Source organism: Manis javanica, chromosome 1, assembly GCF_040802235.1.
Source record: "Manis javanica isolate MJ-LG chromosome 1, MJ_LKY, whole genome shotgun sequence".
Lineage (NCBI taxonomy): Eukaryota > Metazoa > Chordata > Mammalia > Pholidota > Manidae > Manis > Manis javanica.
The window spans coordinates 16,236,972-16,262,444 of record NC_133156.1 but is presented as its reverse complement, the minus strand read 5'-3'; the positions used below and the strand labels follow the sequence as shown (position 1 = coordinate 16,262,444).

The 25,473-nt window shown below is 48.7% G+C and overlaps 1 protein-coding gene across 1 annotated transcript in view; it reads right to left on the bottom strand.

Annotated features, from left to right (window-relative positions):
- LOC108397505 (cilia- and flagella-associated protein 337-like) overlaps positions 1 to 25,473 on the bottom strand; it is a 31,248-nt gene that overhangs the window by 3,330 nt on the left and 2,445 nt on the right. Inside the window, exons 5-15 of the mRNA XM_073211515.1 lie at positions 18,571 to 18,722; positions 15,517 to 15,619; positions 11,756 to 11,862; positions 11,594 to 11,673; positions 10,712 to 10,766; positions 9,954 to 9,999; positions 8,239 to 8,298; positions 5,910 to 6,075; positions 2,021 to 2,116; positions 702 to 760; positions 206 to 347 (exon numbers count right to left, since the gene is read on the bottom strand). Coding sequence (XP_073067616.1) covers positions 206 to 347; positions 702 to 760; positions 2,021 to 2,116; positions 5,910 to 6,075; positions 8,239 to 8,298; positions 9,954 to 9,999; positions 10,712 to 10,766; positions 11,594 to 11,673; positions 11,756 to 11,862; positions 15,517 to 15,619; positions 18,571 to 18,722 — 1,066 coding nt within the window. The remainder of the gene's footprint in view (positions 1 to 205; positions 348 to 701; positions 761 to 2,020; positions 2,117 to 5,909; positions 6,076 to 8,238; positions 8,299 to 9,953; positions 10,000 to 10,711; positions 10,767 to 11,593; positions 11,674 to 11,755; positions 11,863 to 15,516; positions 15,620 to 18,570; positions 18,723 to 25,473) is intronic.

Here is a 25,473-nt window from a genome sequence, read left to right as displayed (position 1 = left end):
ACCGATTTACCCTCTATCCATGTGTATGAGCGCTCATTTTCCCATGTCCTTGGCAATACTGAATGCTTTTTCTTTAAATCTGTTCTTAAAGGGTTTTGGGAATCCCCCCTCACTGGTACAATTTAATTTTACCAACCAGAATATTAAATTAAAACTCAAGCTGTGCTCATCACAATATTTAACACCCAAAGAGTTCATTGCCTACTCTTGGGAGGCTGCATCTCAGGTCCTTGCAGGCCATATTTCTTGATGTCATAGACATGCACAAAGCCTTCCTGGTCAGCTATGTAGGCGAAGGTGTCTTCTGCTGTCACTGTGATTCTGCTGATCTGGGCCTTGTCTCTGGACTGAAAGACACATGCACAGGACCTATTAGAGAGACAAACACAGGGCTCATCTCACACACACACAGGGCACATCACAGACACACAGACACAAATCCACACACAAGGCCCATCCCAGATAAAGCTTACCTGTTAGGCAATGGCAAGTGAAGGGCTGTGTCCCATTTCTAGTAAGAACTAGTCACTGTGCCTGTATTAATCTTCCAACAAGACAGAAATGCAGTGCAGATACATAAAGCCAAGGACTCGAGCCTGGCAGAACTTCTGTGTTACACAGTCAGGATAGCGCCAGAAGGAAACAAGCCCGGAGCCTGGAAGGTATTCCCAACTGCCTGCCCAGGAGCAAACCAGACTTACAGGAGTGAAGTCTGCAATGGGACAGGCCCCTCCGAACAGCCTCCAGAAGGTGACAGCGCCTGGTGGGGAGGGAACAGTGGACGGGCGGCTGGGGATGCGCTCCCTGTGCGTGTCCTCATCTCCCCGCTAGGTCAGAGCCTCTGCTGCAGAGACTCAGCAGCCCCATGACCCTGGGACATTTTTCTTCTTTTCCTCTTATTTTGATCAGTTAGAATGAACGGTGTATGTGCAGAAGGTGTCCTTTTAGTGAGTTTTGGATTAAATGGTCCAATCGCCTTTCCCTTCTCTACTAATCAGAGCAGGATGGGGGAGGGCTCCAGCTGTGGTTTTGGAGTGAAGGTCGGGAAGTTTGTGCTGGGGGAGTAATGTGTGTGTGTGTGTGTGTGTGTGTAAGCCCTTGCTTCGCCAATCCGTGTAGCAAGCCTCTGTGAAGGGCGCCCTGGGCACATCCCTTCCTCTTGGGAGCCCCCTAAATGCCTGGACTGTGGAACCCTCCTGCTCTCAGGGGAGGGGTACTGTGCTCCTGCCAGTAAGGCAGAGGCCATGATGCCCCAGGGCGGAGGGTGAGGAGAGTCCCCCGAGGCACCTGCTGCCCATAAGGCCTGAAGCTTTGGGGCTGGGGGGTGGGCAGGCAGCCTCCCCCTGCAGGGAGCAGAACGTAAACAACCACCTACCCTGGGATCGAAACACACAGCTGGAGCCTCCCGGTGCGACAGGAGCAACGCAGGTGCTGCTTTTAACTCCAAGGCTTTAGTTAAAAGCCTAGAGCTTTGGAGCTGGACGTCGGCCCCCTCACTTCTTGCTGAAGCCTGGAGGTCACGTCATCTGTGAAGGTCACCTAGCTAGTGAGTGGTGGATCTGGACGCAGAAGCCCGTCCCTAGCTCTGGGGGCCCTGACTTCCTCCGCCTACAGCTAGCGGGTCCCACGGTGGCCCTCCAGGCCCTCCACGGGCTCCTCCCTGTTGGCTCTCCTCAGGCTGCCTGTGCGCCTGCAGAGGTCTTTCCCTCCCAGGTTGTGCTCGGTATTTATTTACTGTGACTGCCTGATGCTCTCGGTGCTCCATGCTCTCCGGGAACAGTCAGTGGCCCCTTCCCCCCTGCTCCAAACCCCTCTGCCCCACAACCTGCAGGGCCTCTAAGGGGCAGCTGGGTACGGATGCGATTCAGAGGAAAGGGGGGCAGGTCCTCGCTCCCCACAGGACCCCCTCCCTGGCAGGCGGGGCTGGGGCTGGGGCAGGCTTGGGGAACACTGATCTGGGGGGTCTCCTCCCAAGTCCAGGCCTGCAGCGGCCAGTCTCAGGAAAGAGCAGCAGAGTCACCTTGGGGCCCGTTGGCCATCAGAGAAGCAGCAGCCAATTTGAACTTGGCTGCCCGCGTCTTCAGGAAGGTGAGGCAGGAAACGCTCCGGTTTGGGCCTGCTGGCGGGAGAGTTCTGGACCTGTGCCCCATGCAGGACGGACCTCACCCTCTCCTGGCGCTGCCCCTGCCCCACCCCGAGGCCCGAAGACGAGCCCGGCGGGCAGTGTCCTCACTGGTTAGCAACCAGCCCAGCCTGGTTGGTGGGGCAAAGTCAGTTGTGAAGCCGGTGGTGCTGAGGACCCTGGGGCTTTTGGGCAGAGACAGGGATGATCAGAGCCTCTGCCTGGGACTTTGCGGGGTCTGCCCAAGCGGTCCCCACTCCCTAGGAATTCCTGGATTGGGATAATACCAATGAACCTTCAGGCCACTGCTAGCATTTACCAGGATGTGAAACCATGTGGAATCGGAGGGCACTGAATTATTAGTCCATGGCCACATGAGGAAAGGGAGGTTTAGAAAAGTTGAAAGCTTTGCTCAAGGCCATAAGTTCTTTCATTCCATTTTTTAAAAATCACCATCTGTTAAATCTCTAGCAGGAACTAAGCCTTGTGCTGAGCACCGTGCAGCAAAGGGAAGGGGGAAGCAGAGAGCCCGGCCGAAGCAAGAACTACCCCCAGGAATGAGCAAGACACTGCGGGCCGGGTGGGGTGGGGAGGGTTACAGGGAGTGGGGGAGGGAGGGCGAGGGCAGGCTTCCCAGGGGAAGCCGCGTTCCATCTGGAACCCTGCAGGAAGCCCTGAGCTCTGGGTGGAGAGGGCTCGCTGGGGAGAACACATACCTGGAGGGCACAGCTGGGAGAAGTGTGGGAAGAGCTCCTGACCCTGCTCTCCGCCCTCCTGCTGGGCTTCCAGCACCACTACCACAGGGGCACATCTTTTCTCACCTCTCACCTCTAGTTCTCTCCTAGTGCCTAACACACAGAACTCAAATATTGCTGCTGGATAAAAATCCTACAGATGAAATAAGATACAAACCTCCTAGAGCAGTAAAGAATGTTGCTACTTGGATATCGGGATTGGGAGCAAGGAGCTCCCCTTAAATTACCCTCCTTGAGTATTATGTTACCCGCCTACTCAGAGCCTCCAGGTTGGACGTGAAGTAAGTGGGCTCAGGCACATAGGGGGTCATATAACTAGCAGGGTTAGTGCTGGAGTTAAATGCAAGAGGTGCTGCTTCCGGGCTTCACTGTGATGGGGATGCCTGTGCTCAGGCCATTCACTGGTCAGTGATGTTTATTTTGGCCTGACTTTGAGCTGGCACTGTGCTGAGCACTTGGGAAACCAGAGTGGACACTGCCCGAGAGGGGACAATGATCACAACTGGGATTATCTGTTTAGGAGACGCTTTCTATGGGCCAGCCACTGAGCGAAGTGCTTTCTTGACTTACCGTATTTAATTATCACTACAATCCTAGGCAGATATTATGCTAAGTGAAATAAGCTGGTCACAAAAAAGACACATACTGTATGATTCCACTGGGAAGAGGGACTTAGAATAGTGAAAAACCAAAAGAAATGGAATGGTGTTAATCAGGGGCTGGAAGGAGGGGAGAATGGAGTTATTATTTAATAGGGGTAGGATTATAGAATTTCAGTTTCAGAAAAGACGGAAACAGATCGTGGTGACGGGTGTGTAACAATATGAACATACTTACTGCCACTGAAGTGTACACTTAAAAATAATTAAGATGATAAATTTTATGTGACATGTATTTTACAACAATAAAAAATAAAGAAGAAGAAGAAAAGAAAAGCCTTAATCTTCCAGTAAACTCACTGATTTCCTGGGTTTTAGCCTGGTTGAAATCTGTGTCTCTCTTTACTCTCAAATTCTTTCTCTTTGATGGAGAAAGAATATGTCACAGTCCACAACATAAGGGAGAGTGGAGCTAACAGGTTGAAAAGTCTGCAGAAAGAATATGTTTTCAGCTCATTTGGCCTTACTAGCCCTTTGCCTTTTTTCTAGCTCCGTGCTCTACGGAGAAGGGCTTCAGAAGAACTGTCTGGACTGTTTTCCGTATAACACGGTGACCTCTTCGCCTGTCCCGTGCGCCAAAGACCCCCAGCCTCTGGTTTAACCTTCAAGAAGAGCCGGTACTGCTCTTTCCTGGAAGGACTGGGGAACTTTTCCATATTTCCAGCTCATTTTTGCAGCTTTTGCAGATGTGAATTACTGGCAGCTATGGCTGGCTTAGCATTTTTAGAGCCGAAGAGTTGTTTCCCAAAACCAGCAGCCATGTAACTTTAGGCAATAAAATACTACTGCAAACAGGGTTTTAAATTAGAACTGCTGGCTGAAGGGTCAACATTGCATTCCTGGCCAATGACATAGTTTTCATCTGAATGGCAATGAGAATAATTTTAGAAGGAAATGCCACCACTTTTTTCCCAAGGATTTAAAAAAACTCATAGGGACCTTCTGAAAGAGTTTCATAAGAGAATCTTTTTTTTAACGTAGTAAAGGGGCTAGGACTAGACCAGATAATCAACCTTCAGGTAATAATTTCTTTTTAATTTCGCGGTGCCCAGGGGTTTTGGCTTCTAACCACTGCTCCCCAGAGTGACTCTCAAGCACAGTGAGGCTGATTGTGTTGCCCTGTCATTATCTGACCTGCTGGGCACACACGTCTGGTCTCTGAATTCAGACTGTGAGCTCCGCAAGGGCAGCGTCAAGCCGCACATCTCTCTCTAGTCTCTGTTATGCATCTCCCATGGGGCTGCACCCATGGGAGAACCTCAAAAAGGTTTTCTGATCAAATGACTCATCAGAACTTCTCCATGGCTAGTAGGTTATCAGAGGCCTATAGCAGGGGACTGTAGTATGGGACTCAGGGATCTCCAAGGGTTTGCTGGCTGGGCTTCTAGAGGTGCAAGCAATCCTCAGTTTTATGCAAAAACTGCCCAGCACCCTGTGTCTCCCCTGTTGGGGCTCCACGAGTGTGAGGCTGTGGGTTCCCTGGTTGTTGGCAGACTTCAGCCACTTGGGAAGGATCACACTGGGCTCTGGAGGTGGGGAGAGAAGCCGTAGGAAGCTTCTTTGTTCCCACCAGTTTTCCAATCCAGGCCAGCCAGCGATGAAGCTAATAGATAAGTGGATCCTCCATTCACCTCCCATGTGTAGTTTCCAAGCAGTTCAGGGCTCGGAGGGAGGGATGGCATTTCCAGCCCCATGGTTTGGCGGTGGACTTGGTGCATAGCAGGAGCTCACCAATATTTTTTCAATGAATAAGTGGACAAGTGGACCCATGGTCACAGTACCAGAGAGGGTCTTGAAGAAACGGCAGAAAAATTAGGGAAAGTGGTGAAATGTTTTGCCATACAACCTGCAAGTGGTGAGGACAGGCCCAGGGCATAGCGGGCCACGGGCAATGCGAAGGCCCTGGGAAGCCGGGGCCATCAGAGGGGGCTGATGGTGAGGGATGCGTGGGGAGATGATGCCCGAGCTGGGCGGGGGGGAGCAGGCCCACCCGCTGGTGAAAGGAGTCCGAGGAGAGCGGCGCTGATGGCCCAGGAGCAGCCTCGGTGCTGGAAGAGCTGTGCCAGCCAAGCCCGAGGGGCTCAGCATGGCGGAGAGTCCTGCAGCGGATGGCGGGAGAGGAGGGCTCCTGGAGGGCGTGGGCTGGCCGGGGAGGCGGGCTTTGATGCCTGGGTGCCCGGGGATGTGGGCTGAGCTACTTGAACTCCTAAGCTCCCTCCGGCTGGGGGCCCCTGTGTCTGACAAGTTAAACCTGAAACCCGAATCCCTTCCAACCGGGAAGCAGTCCAGAACTGAGCTTCCTTTAGACAATGTCCCAGGAGCCCAGCCTGCAGAGGTCTGTGCAGAGTGGCCGCGGGGCCTGCCCCCACCTACCCCCTCTGCCTTCTGGGCCATCCTGGGGGCTGGGGGTATTCAGCTTGCAGTACATGTGGCCTGAGATGACATTCCAAACGATAATCTCCCCGTCGTAACTGGAGGTGGCAAGAAGAGAGGGTGGGCATTGAGCCACACAGAGGATGTCCTCCTTGTGTCCGTGGTCCTGGGAGAGAGAGAGAGAGAGAGAGAGAGAGAGAGAGAGAGAGAGAGAGAGAAGGTCGGATCGGGGAGTCTGAGGGTTGTGCTGCACCCTCTTGCATCAGTTTGACCACCTTCCTCAGGGAAGTGCTTTGCTGAGTAGTTTTCTTATTTTTCCCAGAGTGCTGCCAAGTGGCAGGAGCCCTCAATGGGCTGAAATGTTGAAATGGGACAATGGGACCCAGGACTGGCCAGGGTGGATGGGTTTCCTGACAGCCTCAGGCCTAAATTCTGGAGCGTGGTGTCGCCTGACTCGATTCTTACGGGGCTTCCGTCTCCCTCACGGTGGCTTGTTAGGGATTGCAATCACCTACTCTCCTCGAGAGGAGGATTTCTGGATATGGATATAGACACCAAAAGGGATTTCTGAGACAGATGTTGCGGGTTCAGAGAGTCCCTGATCCTTACCCTTCAACTCTCCCTCTGGGGTGTAGCTTCCATGTGAAAAGAATTGGCTTCTCTTGACACTATAGAGATACTCTTTCTCCCGCACACACTTCTCCCAGAATGTCCCTTGAGGACCTAAGGAGCCGCTTCTGCTAGAAAACAGCTGCGAAGGGGGCCTTATAAGGCAGGTGGAAAAGAATACATCAGTGGCGCTCTCCTCACCATCTTTTGTTGCCAAATCCCACCTCCTTCCACAATTGGCGAGCAAGTACGCCTGGGCTCCTCCTCCCGCGGACCCCCACTGCCTGCAGAGTGAAGCGTGCAGGCCTTAGCATGACTTTCCAAGCTCTCATTTAACACTCCGGCCTCATTGCCCTCCTGTACCTGAGGCCCCAGTCCCCCAGACGTCTTACAGTCCTCCCAACAATGTGCTTTTCGGGCTTCCAGACTGTCCTCTGCGCCCCTCATCCAGGCTGCCCTCTCTACCCTGGCCTCCTGGAAAAATCAGGTGATCTTTCAATATCCTGTTTGATGTTAGTGCAAGGTAAGTAGTTCCCACCTCTGGGTTTCCCCAGCATTTTATGATATCATCTGTCATATTGTAAGATTATTATCTCCTTAGTTTGTCTCCTCACAAGTCTGTGAGGGTCTGGGCCAGCAATCACTTTATGAATGTTTGAATCTTTGGTGCCTGTCCACTAAGAACGGCACCAGGAAAGTGTTCAGTAAATATGTGTTGAATGAATTGATAACTGAATGAGTAAATATTTGAATGGCTCTTGCATGACTTTGCCCTTGCACTGGCTGTGACATCCCTGGGAGCATTTTCTGTATAACTTTGTTTTCTTTTTTTCATGCAACAATCACTTAATTCACCAGCTCCATGAAGGCACGGAGCATGTGGGGACCATCCTGGCATCTTCAGTGAATATCACACACTTGGCCCACGCTAGGCATTTGACACACGCTGGTTGAATGAATGCATAATAATTGGGCAGGTACTATAACCCAGGCACTGGGCGAGGACTTGGGAATGTCCTGGTGAAGACAGACAAGGCCTGTCTTCATGGAGTCTGTATTCTAGTAGCTTGGACCTTTTGGAATATTTACAGGGGTGTGAGGTATGCCTGGGCTGTGGCAGAGGGCTGGGCATGTGGCCTTTCATAACATTTGTCCTACTGGTGTGGCCTGCAGACCATTTTGAGGGTGGTCATTCCATCCTGGGAAGCTATAGAAACTTGGGGGCATTTTGGGTGCGAATAAGAACCACAGGAGGTCTCCTGGTTTCGGGCCCCTAACAAGCCACAAGGCAGCAGGAATGTCATCTCCTAGGTGCCCATCTCCAAACATGGCACAGTGAGTGTAGAGTTTTGCACGCTAAGCAGAAGCAGAAATGGATGCTTCTTTGAGGAGCATCACCCCCATCGCATCCCGGGCTGCCTGTACTGCACTAGGCTTTTGGCTGCCTTCATGGAGAGCTGCGTGGCCTCGTTCCTGTGGCCTCATGCCTCAACCCGAACATGGGGCCACCCCTCTTCTGGAAGCAGGAGTGGCTGCCTGGAGCTCAGGGCTCCTGGCTCTATGTAGGCCCCAATCATGGATCCCACCACAGCAAAGGCTTGGAGATGCTTGTGACCCCCCCAGGCAGGCCCAGGAGAGTCTGGGTGGGCCCCTGAGTGAGGGAGATCCCCATCAGGTGCCGCTGTGTGGGTTCACAGCCAGACAGTGGGCCAGGGCTCACCAGGTCATCCTGCCAGTGCGGCTGTGGCTTCCAGAAGTGATGGATGTCGGACGGTACGTCCTGTGTTCAAAACCAAACAGGAGACGTTGTACAAGCTGTGAAGTCAGCTGCCAAAAGTCTCACAATATCAGAGAGAAGGTGTTGGCACATCTTATAACCCTACCCCTCACCCCACCAGTGATGTAGATTTTCAAAATGTCAGGCAAATTGCCCTAGTGCCAGTGGGAATAAAAAGCAAACCATTCCTGACGTTTGGGTGATTGCATTTCAACAGATCATACGTCAACTGGCAAGCTCCCCCCGATGGTCTCACAGCTTCGCCTTTGTAATAAGACATGGCTGTTGCATGTGCTAAAACAAAGCCATCAGCTCAGGAACCTACAATGACTGAAGGACAAATGGAATGCCAAGCCTTCTCAGAAACTCATCTCTCAAATCATCTGGGGAACTGAGGATTAGGCTGTGAAACACAGCACCTTTCCAATGAATGAAGAACTTAGAATGTTTAAGGACTTTCAGAAATCCATGACCTTCCGGCGTAGCAAGCCGGGGAAATAAAAGTGCCACAGATAGATTTAAAATTCAGTCACAGTCAGCATTTTCATTCCCCTGTCTCTTAATCTCCTTCCTCATCTCTACGCCATAAACAAAACATTTTTTTGGTAAAGCTTCTTATGGGTGGCATTTCATCTCCTCTTTCTTTCCATTCAGAGAGGGACAGGGACATAAAGACAAGAAGGAAGAAAGCAAAAGGCTGGACAATTGACAGATTGGTTAGCCTCCCATTAGGGGTGAGAGCATGCGAGATACAGCAGAAGCCCTGCGTGCTGGGCAGGAAGGAACCCGCCAGCCTGTCCCAAGGGCAGGGGGACTAACAAGAGGTGGGGAGCTGCTGGTGTCCCAGCACAGCCTGCTTTGGGTTTCCAGGGATGCCCTCTCTGCCCCTGGTAGCTTTTCTAGCTAACACGTTGTGATGCTGTGATTTAGGGTAAGAAATATACATTTGGCCTTTGTGCCATTTCTGGCACTGGGCTCCTTAACATTTCCTAAGGGATGACCGCACGGAAGGTCCTTGCCCTTTGCCCATTCCTGCTCAAGCACGTCTTCCACGTGGCTGGTACTGAGTTATATCCTTTTATATAATAAACAGGCGATCTGGTAAGTAAAATGTTCCTCTGAGTTCTGGGAGCTGCTCTAGCAAATCAATCAAACCCAAGGAGGAGGTCGTTGGAACCTCCAATCTATAGCCAGTCGGTCAGAAGACCAGGGAACCACTTAGCACTGGTGTCCAAAGTGGTGGTCGGGGGCAGTCATGTGGGATCTGAGCCGTTTCCTTGTGGGGTCTGACACTATCTCCAGTAGACAGCGTCAGAATTGATTTGAATGGTGGGAACCCGGCTAGTGTGGGGGAATCGGATGCATCGGCTCCACCTCTCGCCACAGAAGAGAAGTAGGAGCAGAAACGGAAGCAAAGTGAAACGGTTTTTTAAAAGGAAATTGAGTAGGAAAGATGGGGGCGGGTGGAAGGAAGACAGGGAGGACATTATTTTGTCTCTATCATGGCTTGACTTGTAGCAGAGAGCAGGGGCCTAAGGAATTCTTCCAAAATCATCTGTTTTTAAAGGGAAAGGAATCTGGGAGAGAGAGAGAGAGAAAGGAGGAGGATATTAGTCTGAAGCGGGGGTTTAAAATACAATTTTGTATATTTCACTTACAAAATACAAGTTAATTCTTCTGTCCCATCCAACGGCTATGATACACCTAGAACAAAAATAGATATTACACTTCAATATTTAGGCTTATGATCAGTTTCATTTTCACATGCAGTCAATACTGTGGTTCAGTTTTGCCATATCCATGTGATCAAGGAAGAGAGCAGGAACACAATCTCTGTGGTTTCTCAGGAAGAACAAGATTAAATGTGATTTGATAAATTGGGACATATTTAAACTGGCGCTTAAAGGATCGGGACACGGAAAAAGGACACCCTGTAATTTCCAAGGTCTGCGGGCAACCCCACGAGCAGCTGCCTTCCTGTGGATTACTCGATCCTAAGAGTGTGGCTGGACCAGGGAAGCAAGGGCACAAACAGAAATGGATGAAAACTGTTTTTTTTTTTTTTACCCTTTTAGTATTCAGGAGGGAATTTATTGGGTTTTTATTCTTTAGCTTGTGGCTGACGACTTTAATTCCTGAAGTCCGTGATTTGCTCCTGAAGACGGCATTTAGTGGAGAGATGCAGTGCCCCCTGTCTGTGCCTCTGAACAGTCATCAAACTAGGCAGAGGACAGCTTCCGATATTCTGCAAGGGCCTAGTTGCCTAGATGACCATCAGGGGGCAAACAGGGCCTCTTGGGAATTGTTTGACACATTTCCTTCTGGGAAATTCCCTTCACTGTCTCTGTGTCCTCTTCCAGGACAAATTTATGTCAAAATAGATGTCCTTGTGATATCCAAGCTGAATGTAACTCACTTGTGTTGGTTCACCTCCAAGCAGGTACAATCACAGGCTTCACTTTGGTTTTCATCTGAAAAGATAGCATTATCAGCTTACATTAAACAGTTTTCTTTACCAGTTCTTGAATCAGCTTACACGTACTGACTTAATCCAATCTAGTTTTAGACTACAGTTAGGTGTCTTTCAAGCCATCAGAGCATTGCTGGTGCCACCATCAGTACCCTAAGAGGCAGATTCCACCCTTGCTCAGCCACAGAAAGAGGCTCACCGTCTCCTGAATGGCCCTGGCACAGTGCCCAGCACTTACTGAGCGAGGGATGGGAAGTGAATGCGTGCGGATCAGAGGCAGAACTCGGAATCCCAGACGCGTCACTTGGAGTAATTTGGTTTATTTCACTTTGACTTCATTTATACTCTCTGAAGGCTGAAGAATGTGTGCCTCGCATCTTTCTCAGGGAAGGTTTTACAGGCCAGATTATGGAAATTCTGCCAGGAACCGACACAGCAAATGAGCAAATGGCATAAGCAACTTGAAAAAAGGATTGCAATAACATGCCAGAGAGACTAATTTTATTTTTAGTTTGTTCATCTAGATTTTGACTGAGGCAATGTTTAAAATGTTTAGAAATGTGAAGTCCTTTTAAGGAATCAGATCTCTACCAGGTAATGGAGAAACAAATGCGTTAGACTTATCTGGTGGCACATACATTTACGTAAAGTATGTCCTTCTTAAATAGAAGCTTAGAGTCATTGGTCAAATGAAATGCCAGAGACAAGGGTGTAGGATTGGGACATGCATCCTAGTGTTTTACACTCATTTGATTTCTTCTACGTTGATAACAAACACCTCATCTTGTGTCATTATGTTATGGGGACCCTCAGGAAGGAGCGACTTACCATGTTTCAGTGTGTGCAGACAATGCCCATTGTTATAGCTCCAAATTTTCAGACAGCTGTCTCTGCCCCCTGTGAAGAGCCTACGAAACAGAGTCCCCTGTTGGGATGGCGTGTCAGTGGTCACACTGCCTAATGCCTAAAGACGCTGGAGAAGGCACATACCTTCTTCCACTGGAGTCAAAGGTCAGACAGGTGATTCCAGCCTCGCCATGAGCCCCAATAAATTCAGACAACGATCTTCCTGTTTCAGAGTCCCATACTTTCACCACCTATATCAGAAAATTGAAAGGAAGTGACCTGGAGATATTGGCTACCCAAATGCAGGGAATTTGCACAAGTCTAGTGTCATAGGTGTGAAAGAGGAAAGTTTACTGTATTTCCAACACAAGTTGCCTTGCCTGAATGCGTTCCTCTGCTAGGGCTGCCAGGACAAACACCACAGACTGGGTGCTGGGAACAAGAGAGATTCAGTTGCTCTAGTTTGGGAGGCTGGGAGGTCAAGATCAAGTTGCTGGTGGGGTTGTTTTCTTCTGAGGTGTCTCTCCTGGGCTTGACGATGGCCACTTCTCACTGTGCCCTCACACGGCCTTCTCTGCATGTGTGCCCTAGTGTCTCTCTGTGTCTAAATGTCCTCTTCTCGTAAGGACACCAGTCACACTGGATCCAGGCCCACCCTAACGGCCTTATTTTAACTTTATCACCCCTTTAAAGGCTCTGTCTCCAAATACAGTTATGTTCTTAGGTACTGTGCGTTAGGATTTCAACAGAGAATTTTGAGAGAACCCAATTCGGCTCATAACACTCAGTGAAAAGATTAAAAGATTTAGAAATCTCAGGATAAAAATCTCCTAACCAACTAGGCTCAGAGAAAATAGATGTGGATTGCATTTTGAGTAGCAAAGTTTATTCACCATCAAGGCTAAACTGAAGGAGCTGATAACCTGTTTTGCGGATGGGGATCTAGCTTCTAAACCCTCAGCTTTACAATTTCACTCCATCCATGTAGCTCCAGGCTTAGAGCTGCTTTTTTAGCCCCATCGCTTGAGCAACCCTTGAATGAGAGTCATCAAGGGGAGCTGAGCGGCGTCTTTCACGACTGGGAGGTAAGTGCGCGCCTCTAGGAAGGACTGGCTCTGGGGCAGGCTTTCTGGAACCCGCAGCCAAAAGCAGTGACAACATGGGGACAGAAAGCTTGAGGGCAACACTCTCTCTGCATTAGTGACAGTTCCTTCTGGTTTTCCATTTTGTAAAATAAAGCTGCTCCATTGATATCAGAGAAGTTTCTGGGTCTCCCAACCAGAAACGAAAGGTGTCCTCTCAACTGTTGTTGATGTCACATTGCTGAGGTCAGATTTTCAGTAGCACACACGTCGCTCTTTCCCTCTGTCCTCCTACAAGGCCAGGGCTCTGAGGGGTGTCTACAGCTCAGGTGCACTCACCGGCCCTCTTCAATATTGCTATAGATGCCTAGCGTTACTGGGTTTTACTTTAGCGGTTTCAACCATTTGCAAATATCCCCAAGTCCCACAACATGAAGTGACTTGCAATGTGGCTGAGGTCCAAAACTGAGTTAGGTACCTGTTGGCATGGAAGAATGAGCAGGGTGGGCACAGGCTGGGCACAGAGCCCAGGATCCACACCCGAGGGAGGTATCCTCCACTCTGGACCTGCCTTTAAATAGATGTTTCTTTGAAAAAAATTTCCCCAACAATGTCAACTGCTAATGTTGGTAGATGCAAGTGAAAAGATCAAAGTGGGCAATTAAAATATCTTTAAAAATGACTTTAGGTTCAATTTACAGAAACAGGAAAAGTCTAAAGGAGCTATTGATTCTTGCATTTTGCAGAGGGAATTTCATGCTTTAGGTAGGTTCCTTTTGGAGACCCCATTCAATTAAACATACTAAAACACAACCACACCCCAAATCAAATATAACTTTGCTATTAAATGTTAAAATAATTATAAAACATTTTACAGTTTTAAGCTCTGTTGATAAAATCATTTGTGATTCTTACAAGTAACTTTTCATATTTTACGTAACTATATGTGTACGTGTGCATGTAAGTTGCAGTTCCTGTGTAACACTGCAAACATTTAATTGAACATTTATTAATTTTCATTATGTAGTTTTCAAGCATTTTCCAAGGCACTGAAAGTGGGCGCACTCTGTTTATGTAACTCAGGATACACAATGAGCTATAGTGGTATGCATAAATCTAAGCTTCATGAAGATTTGGGCTACATTTTCTCCGTCACAAATACAGGGTGCGGTGTGGCATCGGTGTTATGGATTGTGATGGTGGCCATAATGTTACAAAGGTTCCACACAGCCGCAGACCTGTGAGGTGAGCGCATACTCGAATCAATTCAATTCAGTAAGTATCAGTTTTTACAGTAATAGCGGCGAATTTATACCTCAATGCCACATCTACTCACCACCCACTGCCAGGGGAGATGCGTGTGTCACAAATGATGCTATTGGAGGAGGCAGGCTGTGCCAGCACAAAAGTAGAAGCCAGTCCTTCCGCCTGGATGTAGGACTTTTCTCGGAAGAGTTTATGAGTTGCGCTCTGAAGAAAAAGTAGGGTTTTGACAGATTAACAAAGAAAGGAAGGGAAACACGGATGAGCTGATACCCGCCCTACATGCCCGCTGGGTGTTAGCCTGAGGCAAGGCTCATGCGTGGGAGATGAGGCCGGGCACGGCAGAGCAGAACCCAGCACCCCGTGGAGGTACTGACTGTGAGCGGCCAGGAAGAGGAGGGCGCCTGCGCGAATCAGGGCGTGAAGACAAATTTATGGTGGGAATGGAACTCGAGCTGGACCTTGAAAGATGACTAGGTATGCGAAGGAAAAGAGGAGGAGGCAGGAAATTCCAGGGTGGGGAGGAGAAAGGGTTGGACAGAGTTGGGGCAGGAAGGTGCAGGATCCTGAGAAGGCAAAGCGGTTGGCTTCCTTGCAGTCTTGGGTGATTCAGATAAATGCTTCTTTACAAGAATGAACCCAAACTGCAAGAACCCACCTTCTTTGAGCTGAATTAAGACTAAGTTATCATAAAAATTTTGACCAACTGACCAGGTAGCCTATTTTTTTTAATGCATAATAAAACCACAGTGATCACTAATCAATGGAGCAGAAACTAGGCAGGAACATTCGCAGAGACGACCGAATCTCACTGGGAGTGAAGCTAAAGTAAGTGAACATGGAGAGGACATGTCTGGGCTGTGACGTCCCTGAGGCCATACTTCCTGAAGACAGCTGCACCAGGCTTTTTTCAGGAAGAGGTCGTGGCCACATGGCCCAGGACACTCACTCAAAATGCTGGAGCCTCAGCCAATGATTCAGAAAGTGGCTGAGCTAATATTAGGAGATTTCAGAACATTAAATGTCTTGAGCATACTCGGGGTGTGCCCTCCCATTAGTTCAAGGACAGGAAGACATGAGCTATGGGGTGCACATCTCTTTCTTCTTGTTTCTTATTCAAGGAACACTGAGTATGTCCCCTCCTGTGGGCCACTCATCCAGGATAGGACAGCACAGTCCCTGGGAGCCCCTGTGAAAGAGAATATGGAATGCTCTGAACTCTCAAACTTGGACTGGAGTTCCAATGTATTAGGATTCTATTAATTTCCCTACACCGAACAAGAGAATCCCAGTGAAATAAAAACCTTTCCATAGCACCAGGTGCTCCATCCAGAGAGCTCCCGTGACATGCCACTGAAGAAACTGCTCGTCCACCCAGCTTTCACAGAAGGGTGTCCAGACCATACTTGGTGATTAGTAGGGTAGAACTGAGCCTCCCCTTCTTAACTTTCAGGGACAGAATGCCCCAAAACACTCTGCTCAGCTCCAAGGTCAAGATGGTGGGGCTGGGCCCACACTGAAAATGCACTATTGCTAAAGGCAGCAAGACTCCATACTTACGGATGCCTCGGAGAAGCTGACCACCTGCCTGAAGGCCGGATTGTACCGGCAGCAGACCACGGGCTCCCTGTGGGAAACTGCCTGGCGAGGCTCTGGGGGAGATCTTACTCATGAAAAACAGAGAGAGAAACAGAATGAAAACCTGACCAGATGCCTGACACACGTCCCTGGAGTGAGACGTCTATTGCTTTATTCTGACATGTTTCAGAGGATAGGATTGAGTCCAGAAGATGGGTCTCTGACCTTGGACAAGTCACTTAGCTGCTCAAAACTTGAATTTTCTTCTCTGTTAAATGGAGAACATGGTATCTACTTTAATGGGTTGTTTTGAAGACTAGACGAGGAGGCACAGAATGTCCTTAGCACAGAACCCCACATAATATAATCGGCTGTTACGAGTAACAGCCACTAACCAAGCCAACGGATACTTCACGTCTCCTCTTTGGGGCAGGACTGTGATTTTGTAACTGCAGAGTTGGCCTTCTTCCCTATTGATCTCCATCTTCCCCAAACCAACACAGATGGTATGGCCCCATTCTGAATCCTCCAGCCTGGACAGCAGCCCTGTCACTCACAGTGGAGGCAGGCCAGGCGGGACCCCGGGGAGCCCTTCAGTGTGACTCCCACGGGCACCCAGGTGTGGAGGGCTTGTCCGCGCCTGTGGGCCTCACCCCGGGAGTTTCTCTGGGAGGTCAGCACGCAGAACGGACAGCCCTGGGAGTTAAGCAACGCAACCCCTTCGCTCTAATTGCTTCATCCATGAAACGAATCCTTTCTAGGAATTTTGAGAGGAGTAAGTAAGGTGGAGTATCCGGAGGAGCCTGGCGTGCAGTGGATGTTGACTAACTGATGATGGTTCCCAGCACTTCTGCTCTGTTTGCTGTCTCATTATTGTCCCTCAGATGCTCAGCCCCACCGCTGGGCTGCTAATAGAGATGCGGTGGGTCTGAAACCTCAGACTTAGTGCCAGAGGACTCTCAGTGTGGGTGGCGGGATCCTCTTCAAGAAAGAACAGGGCTTCACATAAGGATGATGAGAACTTTCCCATGGATGGTCCCTGGACAGTGGGATGTGACGGTGGAGTCTGGCAGTGAGCGGGAAGAGGGGAGGGCATCATTTGGCCAAGATCACAAAGCTCCCAAGTGACAAAGCAAGGCTGGCAGACATTATCTGGCACCTGAATGTCAGTGCTGGATAGAGATTGAGGCTTGTTTTGCGACGAGGTGGAATTTCAGTCACTGTGCTCCAAAAAACCCAACCAACAGGCTGTTTGTTCTACACAGTGATGTCATGTAGGACAAACAGCGTGTGACTGACTGGAGTTCCTGCTTTTTAGCTGGTTCTTTGGCACCGTGTGTGAAGAGCGGGCGCTCCCAGGCCAGACTGCACCCACGATTTGACCAATCCGCACACCCTTTCCCACGGCCTCAGTGGGCAAACCAGGGCACAGGCAGGGGCAGCAGCCGTATGCTCTGTGCAGCACAGAATGGTTCTGACGCTGCACAACTGATCACTTTCCCCTACAGTTAATTCTTGATGTGTGATTCAATCACCAAATGCAATCAATGTATTTAAGATTTTTTCCTATGCAAATGGTCACAAATTTAAAAAAACAAACAGCTTTTTGAGACTGCATGCCCTCATTTTTGGCTCAGGGAATCCAGTTGCCATTATCGTACACACAGGATTTGAAACCTGCCAGGTCGGATATTCAGTCTAAAAGCTTCCCTGCACCCTTCCCTCGGGTCTCATAGATTAGTGGCTTGGCTCTCCCAGTTCTGCAGGGAAGACACAGGGGACAAGCTGGGGATGGGAATGAGGGACGTATTTATGTCAGTGGGGCAAAGGGGTAACCAGGTGGGACGAAGCAGCAGACCAGGCCTGAACCGTGAGCAGGCCACAGCGGCCCTCCCACTGTCAGTATGCAGAGGGCGGGGTGCGCTGCCAGCCTGGCCAGGCGGGCAGGGTAGAGCTCCCCCGCTGCTGAGGCTGAGAGGAGTGTGACTCACCCCTAGACCTTGGGCCCAGGGGCAGAGCCAGTTCCCTGCATCGCCCCTAGGTGCCCCATAGGACCATCTGAGAGCAGCTTTCTCGCCAGGCTCTGGAGGAAGATTAGCCACTGAGCCTCTTATTGTCTGATTGTTCTTTTTAAGCGTGGAGCTCCCCATCCCTTTCAAAGTCCCAGAGTTTTGCCCACTCAGTGGGAGAAGCGCTGTGCAGGGGGAAGGCAGGGACCATGCATGGCCAGACAGAAATACTAGTCCCTGCGTGACCTGGGCAAATTCATCGCCTTCTCTAGGCCTCTGCTTATCTATCAAACTTCAGGGTTGGACAAGATGACTTCTGAGTACCTGAGAGGCAGGACTTACAACTCTTTAGTAAAATGAGACAGTCTGTGCCCAGCAGGCAGACAGGCGCCCAGGGTAGAGTGGGCCCTCAGTGCTGGGGGTAGGACCATCTCAATGACCGACCTGAGTGTGGAAAAGTAAGGCAGGTCGTCATCCATTTTCCTTGCCAAGGGTGCAAGGAAACGCAGCCTGGCCCAGGTGCCCCAAGGAAACCGAGGTGGACCCCCTGCAGGTGAATCAGGGAAGCTTCGGCCTTCAAGGCAGTCAAGCTCCCTGACACCGAGGCCCTGGCAGAGAAGCCCGCAGGGGACTGTTCACCAGGACCCTGGTCTTGCCCCCTGGGTGAGGGCTGACCCTGAAGGGCTGCCTGCTTTAGGGACAGGGTCTCAGGTGTGGAGGTCTGTGGGGGCTGCAGGACTGCAAGCGGGGTCCATGCCTTTGGGCTGGTTAAGTAGCCCCCAGGGCCTCTTGGGCACTTACCTTAGGCGTAGGACGGAGGGTGGATTAGGGCCCAGGAGGTGAGGAAGTGGTGCTGGAGTAATTAATGGGAGATGTTAACGGGACAGCTCCGCCACTGTATGCTGTGAGCTAGGGCCTCGGGGCATGCGGTTTGGGATTGTTAAGTAGAAGGTTCCAAGCAGCTGCCCAGGTCTCCATATTCCCCCCAGAGAGCCGGCTGCTAGGCGCCAAGAGGCTGGCCTGGTACCTCAGTCTCAGGTGCAGGAGGGCAACGGCGTCGGCGGCCACACACAGGGCTCTGGGGCCCGGGAGATAGAGGCAGGCCGCAAGCTCACCCTTAATCCCGCTGGCTTTGGAGGAGGCGGTGAACAAGCAGGTGTCGTTCTCCAGATCCCAGATCTGAGGAGGAGATGGGGGAGAGTAACTGGAGGTCTTGAACAGGGGGCTCCGCTGTGTTTCCAAAGCCATCACCTGTTGCAGGTTGGGCTCAACCAGAGTTTTGCCCCATTCCCACCTCACCAAAAGGAAAAATGTGAAATACTCTCCTTCACGGTTTGTACAAAAAGCAAAAAAAGTGGGGGCCATGTTCCTCAGCCCTCCCCCATTCTGAGGTTGCCCGAGGAGCCACACACCTGTGGCTGAGCCCCCCCAGAGCTGTGACTCCCAGAGAGGGTCCCGTTTCTTAATACAGGTCTCAAAAACCAGCCCTGGACAGACACTGGGAGGACGCAGGGGACAGCCCTCAGGGTGGCTGTTGGTTGAGGGCATGAGGTCCAGAACCCCCTGCCTGGGTTGGAATCCCAGCTCTACCACCTAATGACTGTTGGCCTGGGGCAAATTACTTCCTTTAATTCAGTTTCTTCATCTGCAAAGTGGGGATAATAATAATAATAATACCTATCTTATAGAGTTGTTCTAAGGAATTAAAAAAAAACTATGTTTAGGATAGTGGCTAGAACATGGTATAAAGGCATGTTATACAGTTAGAATGATACTATTATTGTCGATCATTTATGATGATCATTACATAAGTCATGCGTGGCTCTTGTGTTATCTTAAGGTCCGTGGATCTGATGCCTCGTGCCTGGGGAGGAGCAATTGGCCCAGTGTAGGGAGGATGACGTCATCACGCAGGCAGCTGTTAGTGAACTAAAAGACAGCAAGCCTTGTGTTAAATGCTTTATATATACATTGTTCCATTTACTCTTTGTTATGGTGTGGGTAAAGTTGTAATATATCCAGAATATCTTGCCTGGCTTCAGTGCATATGCATATGAACAGGCCTTCCTCAGGGGTGGAGAGAGTACTTCATTTGCATATCAATGGGTAATTACCTGGGCTAATGGAGGGCTTATCTGAACCTGAGAAGTTAGGGGGAGGTCTTGCTTGCTTCTGCCAGAGAAGGAAAGAGACAGCCGGACTGCAGTTTGTATGCAATAAATGGATTTTAAACTTTATTTCTCCCTTTGACTGATTTTGATTTTAGAGATATTTAGCCCCGGAATTTCCTCTCCCCGGAGTTACATATGGGCTGAATTATGTCCCCACAAAATGGGTAGGTTGAATAATCCTCAGTACTGCCAAACGTGATCTTATTTGGAAGTCAGATCACTGCAAATGTAATTAGTTGATATGAGGTCACATGGAAGAGGGTAGGGCCTAATAATCCTGACTTGCGTCTTCAGGAGACTGGCATGGACAGATGGGGAACATCATGTGAGGATGAAGGCAGAGACAGGGTGAGGCTAGGGGCCAGGGAAGGCCACACTTCAGCAAACTATGGGAAGCTAGGTGAGGGGCACAGACCAGAGCCTCGCTCATGGCCTCAGAAGAAACCAATCCTGCCAACCCTTTGATTTCAGACTTCCAGCCTCCAGAGCTGTGAGACAATCAGTTCTGCTGTTTAAGCCCCCAGCATGAGGGCCTTTATTACAGTAGGAAACAAACACACTCTTCATGCAGCGGTAGGTGCTAGCAATTGAGTCTCAGACGGCTCCCCCAGGTTTACAGAGCTAGCGAGCAGCTAAACCAGGAGCCAGTCCCAGGCCCATCTCCCTCCAGGATTGCCTGGGAACCTCGAAGGGTTAAAGTGGGCGGGATGTGCTTAGATGGGGTTTCTTTCCCCTCTATTGAGATACCAGGAAGCAAATTAGCTATCCTGGGTTTGACACCTTAACCCCTTAAGCCAGATTCTTCTTTGTTGTATTTATACTGTTTCTTTTCCTTTCATTCTTCCCTGGAGTTAGTACATTCATTTGAGAAGTTCCAGACTGCCTTTATATCTGTGATTTTAGGTCATGGCTTAGAAGGGGAAGGGTGGGTAATGCATCCTGGGAGGTGATCCCCGGGGAGTGTGATCAGAGCAGAAGAATCCCACGGAAAAGGTGACCCTGAAGGCTGCTTGTTCAAGGGGCATCCGTTCTTTAAGACACCATTTTCCTGGAAAGAAAGGTGACACACCCAGTTCTTATCAGTCACTTATACCACCACAGTATATTTATCTAATTTCTTCTCACTTCATGAGATAATAGTACATTTCATGGAAAAAGAGGGTTTTGGTGAGGGGGAGGACAGAGCTCTTCTGGAGCCTGGGAAGAGTGATCCCCGGTGGGATGCTATAGAGGGATGCCCACAAGGTCTGTGAACAGGAAAGGTAAGGAGGAGCTCATACTGATGCTGAGGTTGACTCTGCAAATTGACATTCAATCCCTAAAATAAAAATAGCCACAACAAATTAAGCATCACAGACTTCTCTCTTGTCTGGCTGGCATCGTCCTATCTTCCGTCAAGAGAGCTGTCTCCCTGGCACCATGCAGTAGGCATAGGATCCAAGCCCACTCACCCTGTGTCCTTCCCTCCGATGTTTCTGGCTGGCGCTGGCAGTGAAACTGGAGCTGAGATGTGAGTTCAGGCTGCGAGCATCTACGGTCCTGGCCACTTGGAAGGAAGAAGAAAGCCTTTCTGCAGTAGGAATCGATGAGGCCAATCTACCCCAACGAGCAGAAATGCAAGGTGCAGGCACAGAGTATGGGAATAATGGTGCCCTCTCTGAACGTGACCTCTCAGGAGGCCATCTGTCCAATGATCTGGTTTCAATAACCAGTACATTCTCCCTTTTTTAGCTGAAGCTATTTGACTCAGATTTTTGTCTCTTTGGCTCACAAGAGTCTTACCTGGTAAGACTACTATTCTGTGGTGAGCAGAGTTCATATATTTATTCTTTTTTATGAACATGACTAACCTACAGCACGGTGGGTCTTTCTCCCCTTTTGCAGCAGAATAAACCCATTGTCCCAAAGAACTAAGCAACTTGGTTCAGAAGAATTGGCTACGTCACCCAAGGTCACCTAGTTGGTGGTAGTTTCAGAGTTTGGACTCACGTCTATATGTCTCCGAAGCATTCTGTCCCCACGCAAATCCATGCTTCCCTGTCCACAGAAAGGTTGTTGCTGGGAAGTGGCTACCAGACTGAGGCATTTCCCAGGTTCCCCTTCAGGCAGTTCTGACGTCTGCAGTAGCATGTGAGAGGAAGACGTATGTCATTTATGGCTGGAATTTTAAAAGGGCAGGTCTGCCGTCTCTGTTTTCACCCCTATTGCACCAGGATGAAGAGGACTTTGTGAATCAAGGCAGGGTGGGACCCCAGCTATAGACACCAATTCTTGAGTGGGAGAAAAATTGGCCCTTAGCAGGGGCACTGGCATTGTATCAGTACAGGGGAGAGAAATAAACTTCTATTGTTTCAATCTATGGAAAATATGGGGTTTGCTGGTTACAGTGACAAGCCTTACCTTAACCAATATACCATGCTATCTTCCCTCCAAGAAGTTACTTTCTTTTCATTCTAATTTCTGTTGACACAGGACAGACTTCTTTGTGGGGTGTAATAAATCCACAGAAATTAACCAGTGAGAATGGAAACCCAGATCTGGCACTTTTCTCTCCTTTTAAGAATGCTAGGAGCCAGCACACTCCTGAAATATTTCATGTGTCCCCATGATTTGGAGAAGGGAAATATTTGGGTTGGAAAATCAGTTCAAAGAATGAAGACTATCTGATCAGGCATGTTAGAAATTTAGCTGTTTGGTTCCTAGCTGATTAGTTTTTATTTGATAGGAATAATATATTCTGAAATAAATTACACACCATATTTCCAAGATGGGATTTCAATATATTTTAAACAGACTTTGGGAAGTGATTCAATATGCCTGAATCATCACAGGCAAGATGCTAATCTTGTAATCATGAGTTTAGATTGGAAAAAAATAGAGAGGAATTAGGAAAAGAAAATAGGGTAGAAGACGTGTCCTCACATACACAATTTTGATTATCTAATGATGGCAAGTTGTTCGGGGGAAAAAAAAGCTCATCAAAAATAGGAAATCTCAAAAAAAAAATAGGAAGTCTCCAACTCTGTGGCTTTGGATGAATTCGATTTTTCAAAATAAATCACAAACTGAAGTGCACAAATTTCACAGCTCTAATCCAATTTGCTTGCAGGACTGACCTGAGGCTGGGTCTGGTTGTGTCACTCACTGTGATCTCAGCACCTAATTTTATATCAAATAAACTCATCATTGCACTGAGATGGGCTCTAAGGAACCTGTATAGGAGCTGGGTGGGGGCCCACAAGCAATAAAGCCCCAAGTCATCATGTGCCCCTGTTCTCAGTCTTTGAGGCTGTCCTCCCCCTTGCGCTCTCTTGTTCCCTTGGTGATCTCTTCTGTTCCATGGTGTCAAATTCCATCTAAGTGCTAATGACTCCCAGATTTATATCTCCAGTGCCACCCTCTCTGCTTAACTCAGGATGACATTATCCAGCACCTCCACAGCTGGGCTTCTGATCTTAAACCTCTGCTCCCCCACCCTCTTCCCATCTCAGTTTTTGGCTTAGGCTCCAGACCTCGGTGTCATCCTTGACTCTTCCCCCCGACTCCTTAAAATGAACAGTTTTATTGAGATATAATTCACTTATCACAAAATGCACATTTTTAAGGTGTACAATTCAGTGGTGTTTAGCACGGAGTCGTGTAACCATCACCACTGTCTAATTTCAAATCATTTCCATTTCTCCACAAAGAAACCCCACACCCATGAAGCAGTCACTCCCTATTCTCACCTCACCCCCACATCCTGGCAACTAAACAAACCAGTTTTGGACGCTGTGGATATGCCTATTCTGAATATTTCCCAAAAATGGAATCATGCAGTACATGGCCTTTCATGACTTTCACTTAATATAAGCTTTTCAAAGTTCACTCATGTTGTGACAAGCATCAGGACTTCATTACTTTTTGTTGCTGAATAATATTTCACTGTATGGATATACCACATTTTGTCCGTCCATGCATCAGTTCATGGGCATTTGGTTTATTTCCACATTTGGCTATCATGATAAGCTGCTTTGAATACTCAAATGCAAGGGTTTGTGTGAAAGTATGTTTTCATTTCTCTCAGGTATAAACCTAGAAGTGGAATTTCTAGGTCATGTGGTAACTCTGTGGTTCAATTTGAGGAACTGCCAAAATGCTTTTCAGAAGGGCTGTGCCATCTTAAATTCCCACCAGCAGTGAATGAGGGTTCCAGATTCTCCACATCCTTGCTAATTCATGCTGTCATCTGTCTTTCGAGGTTAGCCACCCTTATGGGTGGGAACTGATATCTCATTGTGGTTTTGGTTTGTATCCATGACTAATGATTTTGAGCATCTTGTCATGTATTTACTGGCCGTTTGGTTATTTTCTTCGAAGAAATTCCTATTCAAGTCCTTTGCCCATGTTGGGTTATTTGTGCCCTTATTGCTGAACACTAAGGGCTCTTTGTATTCTAGGTGTAAGTAAATCCCTTATCAGATATTCAGATATAGGATTTGCAAATTTTCCTCCATTCCAAGCAAGGGTTATCTCGTCACTTGCTTAATGGTGCTCTTTGAAGCGCAAGTTTTTAACTCTGATGGAGTCAAACTCACCTATTTTTTTGTCTCTTGTGTTATTGATATCATATCTAAGAAATCATTGCCTGGCCCAAGTTCAGGAAGATTTACTCCTATGTGTTCTCCTACGAGTTTTGTCATTTCAGCTCTTTTACATTTAGGTCCATGATCATTTTGAGTCAACTTCTACGTATGGTGTGAAGTAAGGGATTGAAATCCAAGATCAAGGCGTGGGTAGGTTCGCTTTTCTCTGAGGCCTCTCTCGGCTTTTGGAGGCCTATTTTCTTGCTGTGTCCTCACAGGGCCACCTCTTGGTCTAAAGGTCCTGGTCTCCTCTTCTTATAGGGACACCAGTCATATCGGATTAGGGCCTACCAACCAGAGTGACCTCATTTAACCTTAACAACCGCTTTAGAGGTCCTTTCTCCAAATACAGTCACATTCTAAGGTACTGGTACTTTGGACTTCAACATTTGAATTTTGAGGGGACGCAGATCAGCCCATAACACATATCAATCGTTGATGATGTGAGTGGTCAGAGAGCTGGTTTATGGGTCCGTAAAGCAGTGATACTCATCTCTGTTCTGAGGTTCTAACATTCCTCTGATTCTGGCTGCTTTGACTCCCATTCCCTGGCCCCAGGACAGTCCAGAAAAGAAGGTGGATGAATCCTGAAAGATGTGTCACATTCACCGGAAAAGCACGTGAAATAATGGGTGAAGCACAACAGTGCAATTTCTTTTCTTTTGTGTAAAAATAGTAAGTACATCACAAAGATCACAGTGTAGCCGAGTTTTAGAGGTGGATAGGACCCTAGGGATGAGGTGTGAAGGCAGACAAAAGGAAGATGGCAATATCACCACCTTCACCAGCCAGAAATGCTTAAATTCTAAACCTCATACACATTTAAGAAAGGGCCCACTTGTCCTATGTATAGTGCAAGGTAAGATGATAGCCATCGTGGTGAGAGGCTGTGGCTTCCCTGTATGTCCCCATTCTGTCCCCTGCTGCCCTTCTGCATTCCCCAACCCATTTTCATAGGGGAACCTTCAGACAGTACGCAACCAGGGACCTAAATGATGTAAAGTTCACTCATCCGAACAAAACACCAGGTATAGAAAGTTCTCTGAGGCTACCTTCCATCGCCTGCATAACCTCCCTCCCAAAGCAGACCTATAAATGTGAGCACCACTTGAGGATCCGCTATTGCAAAGGCTC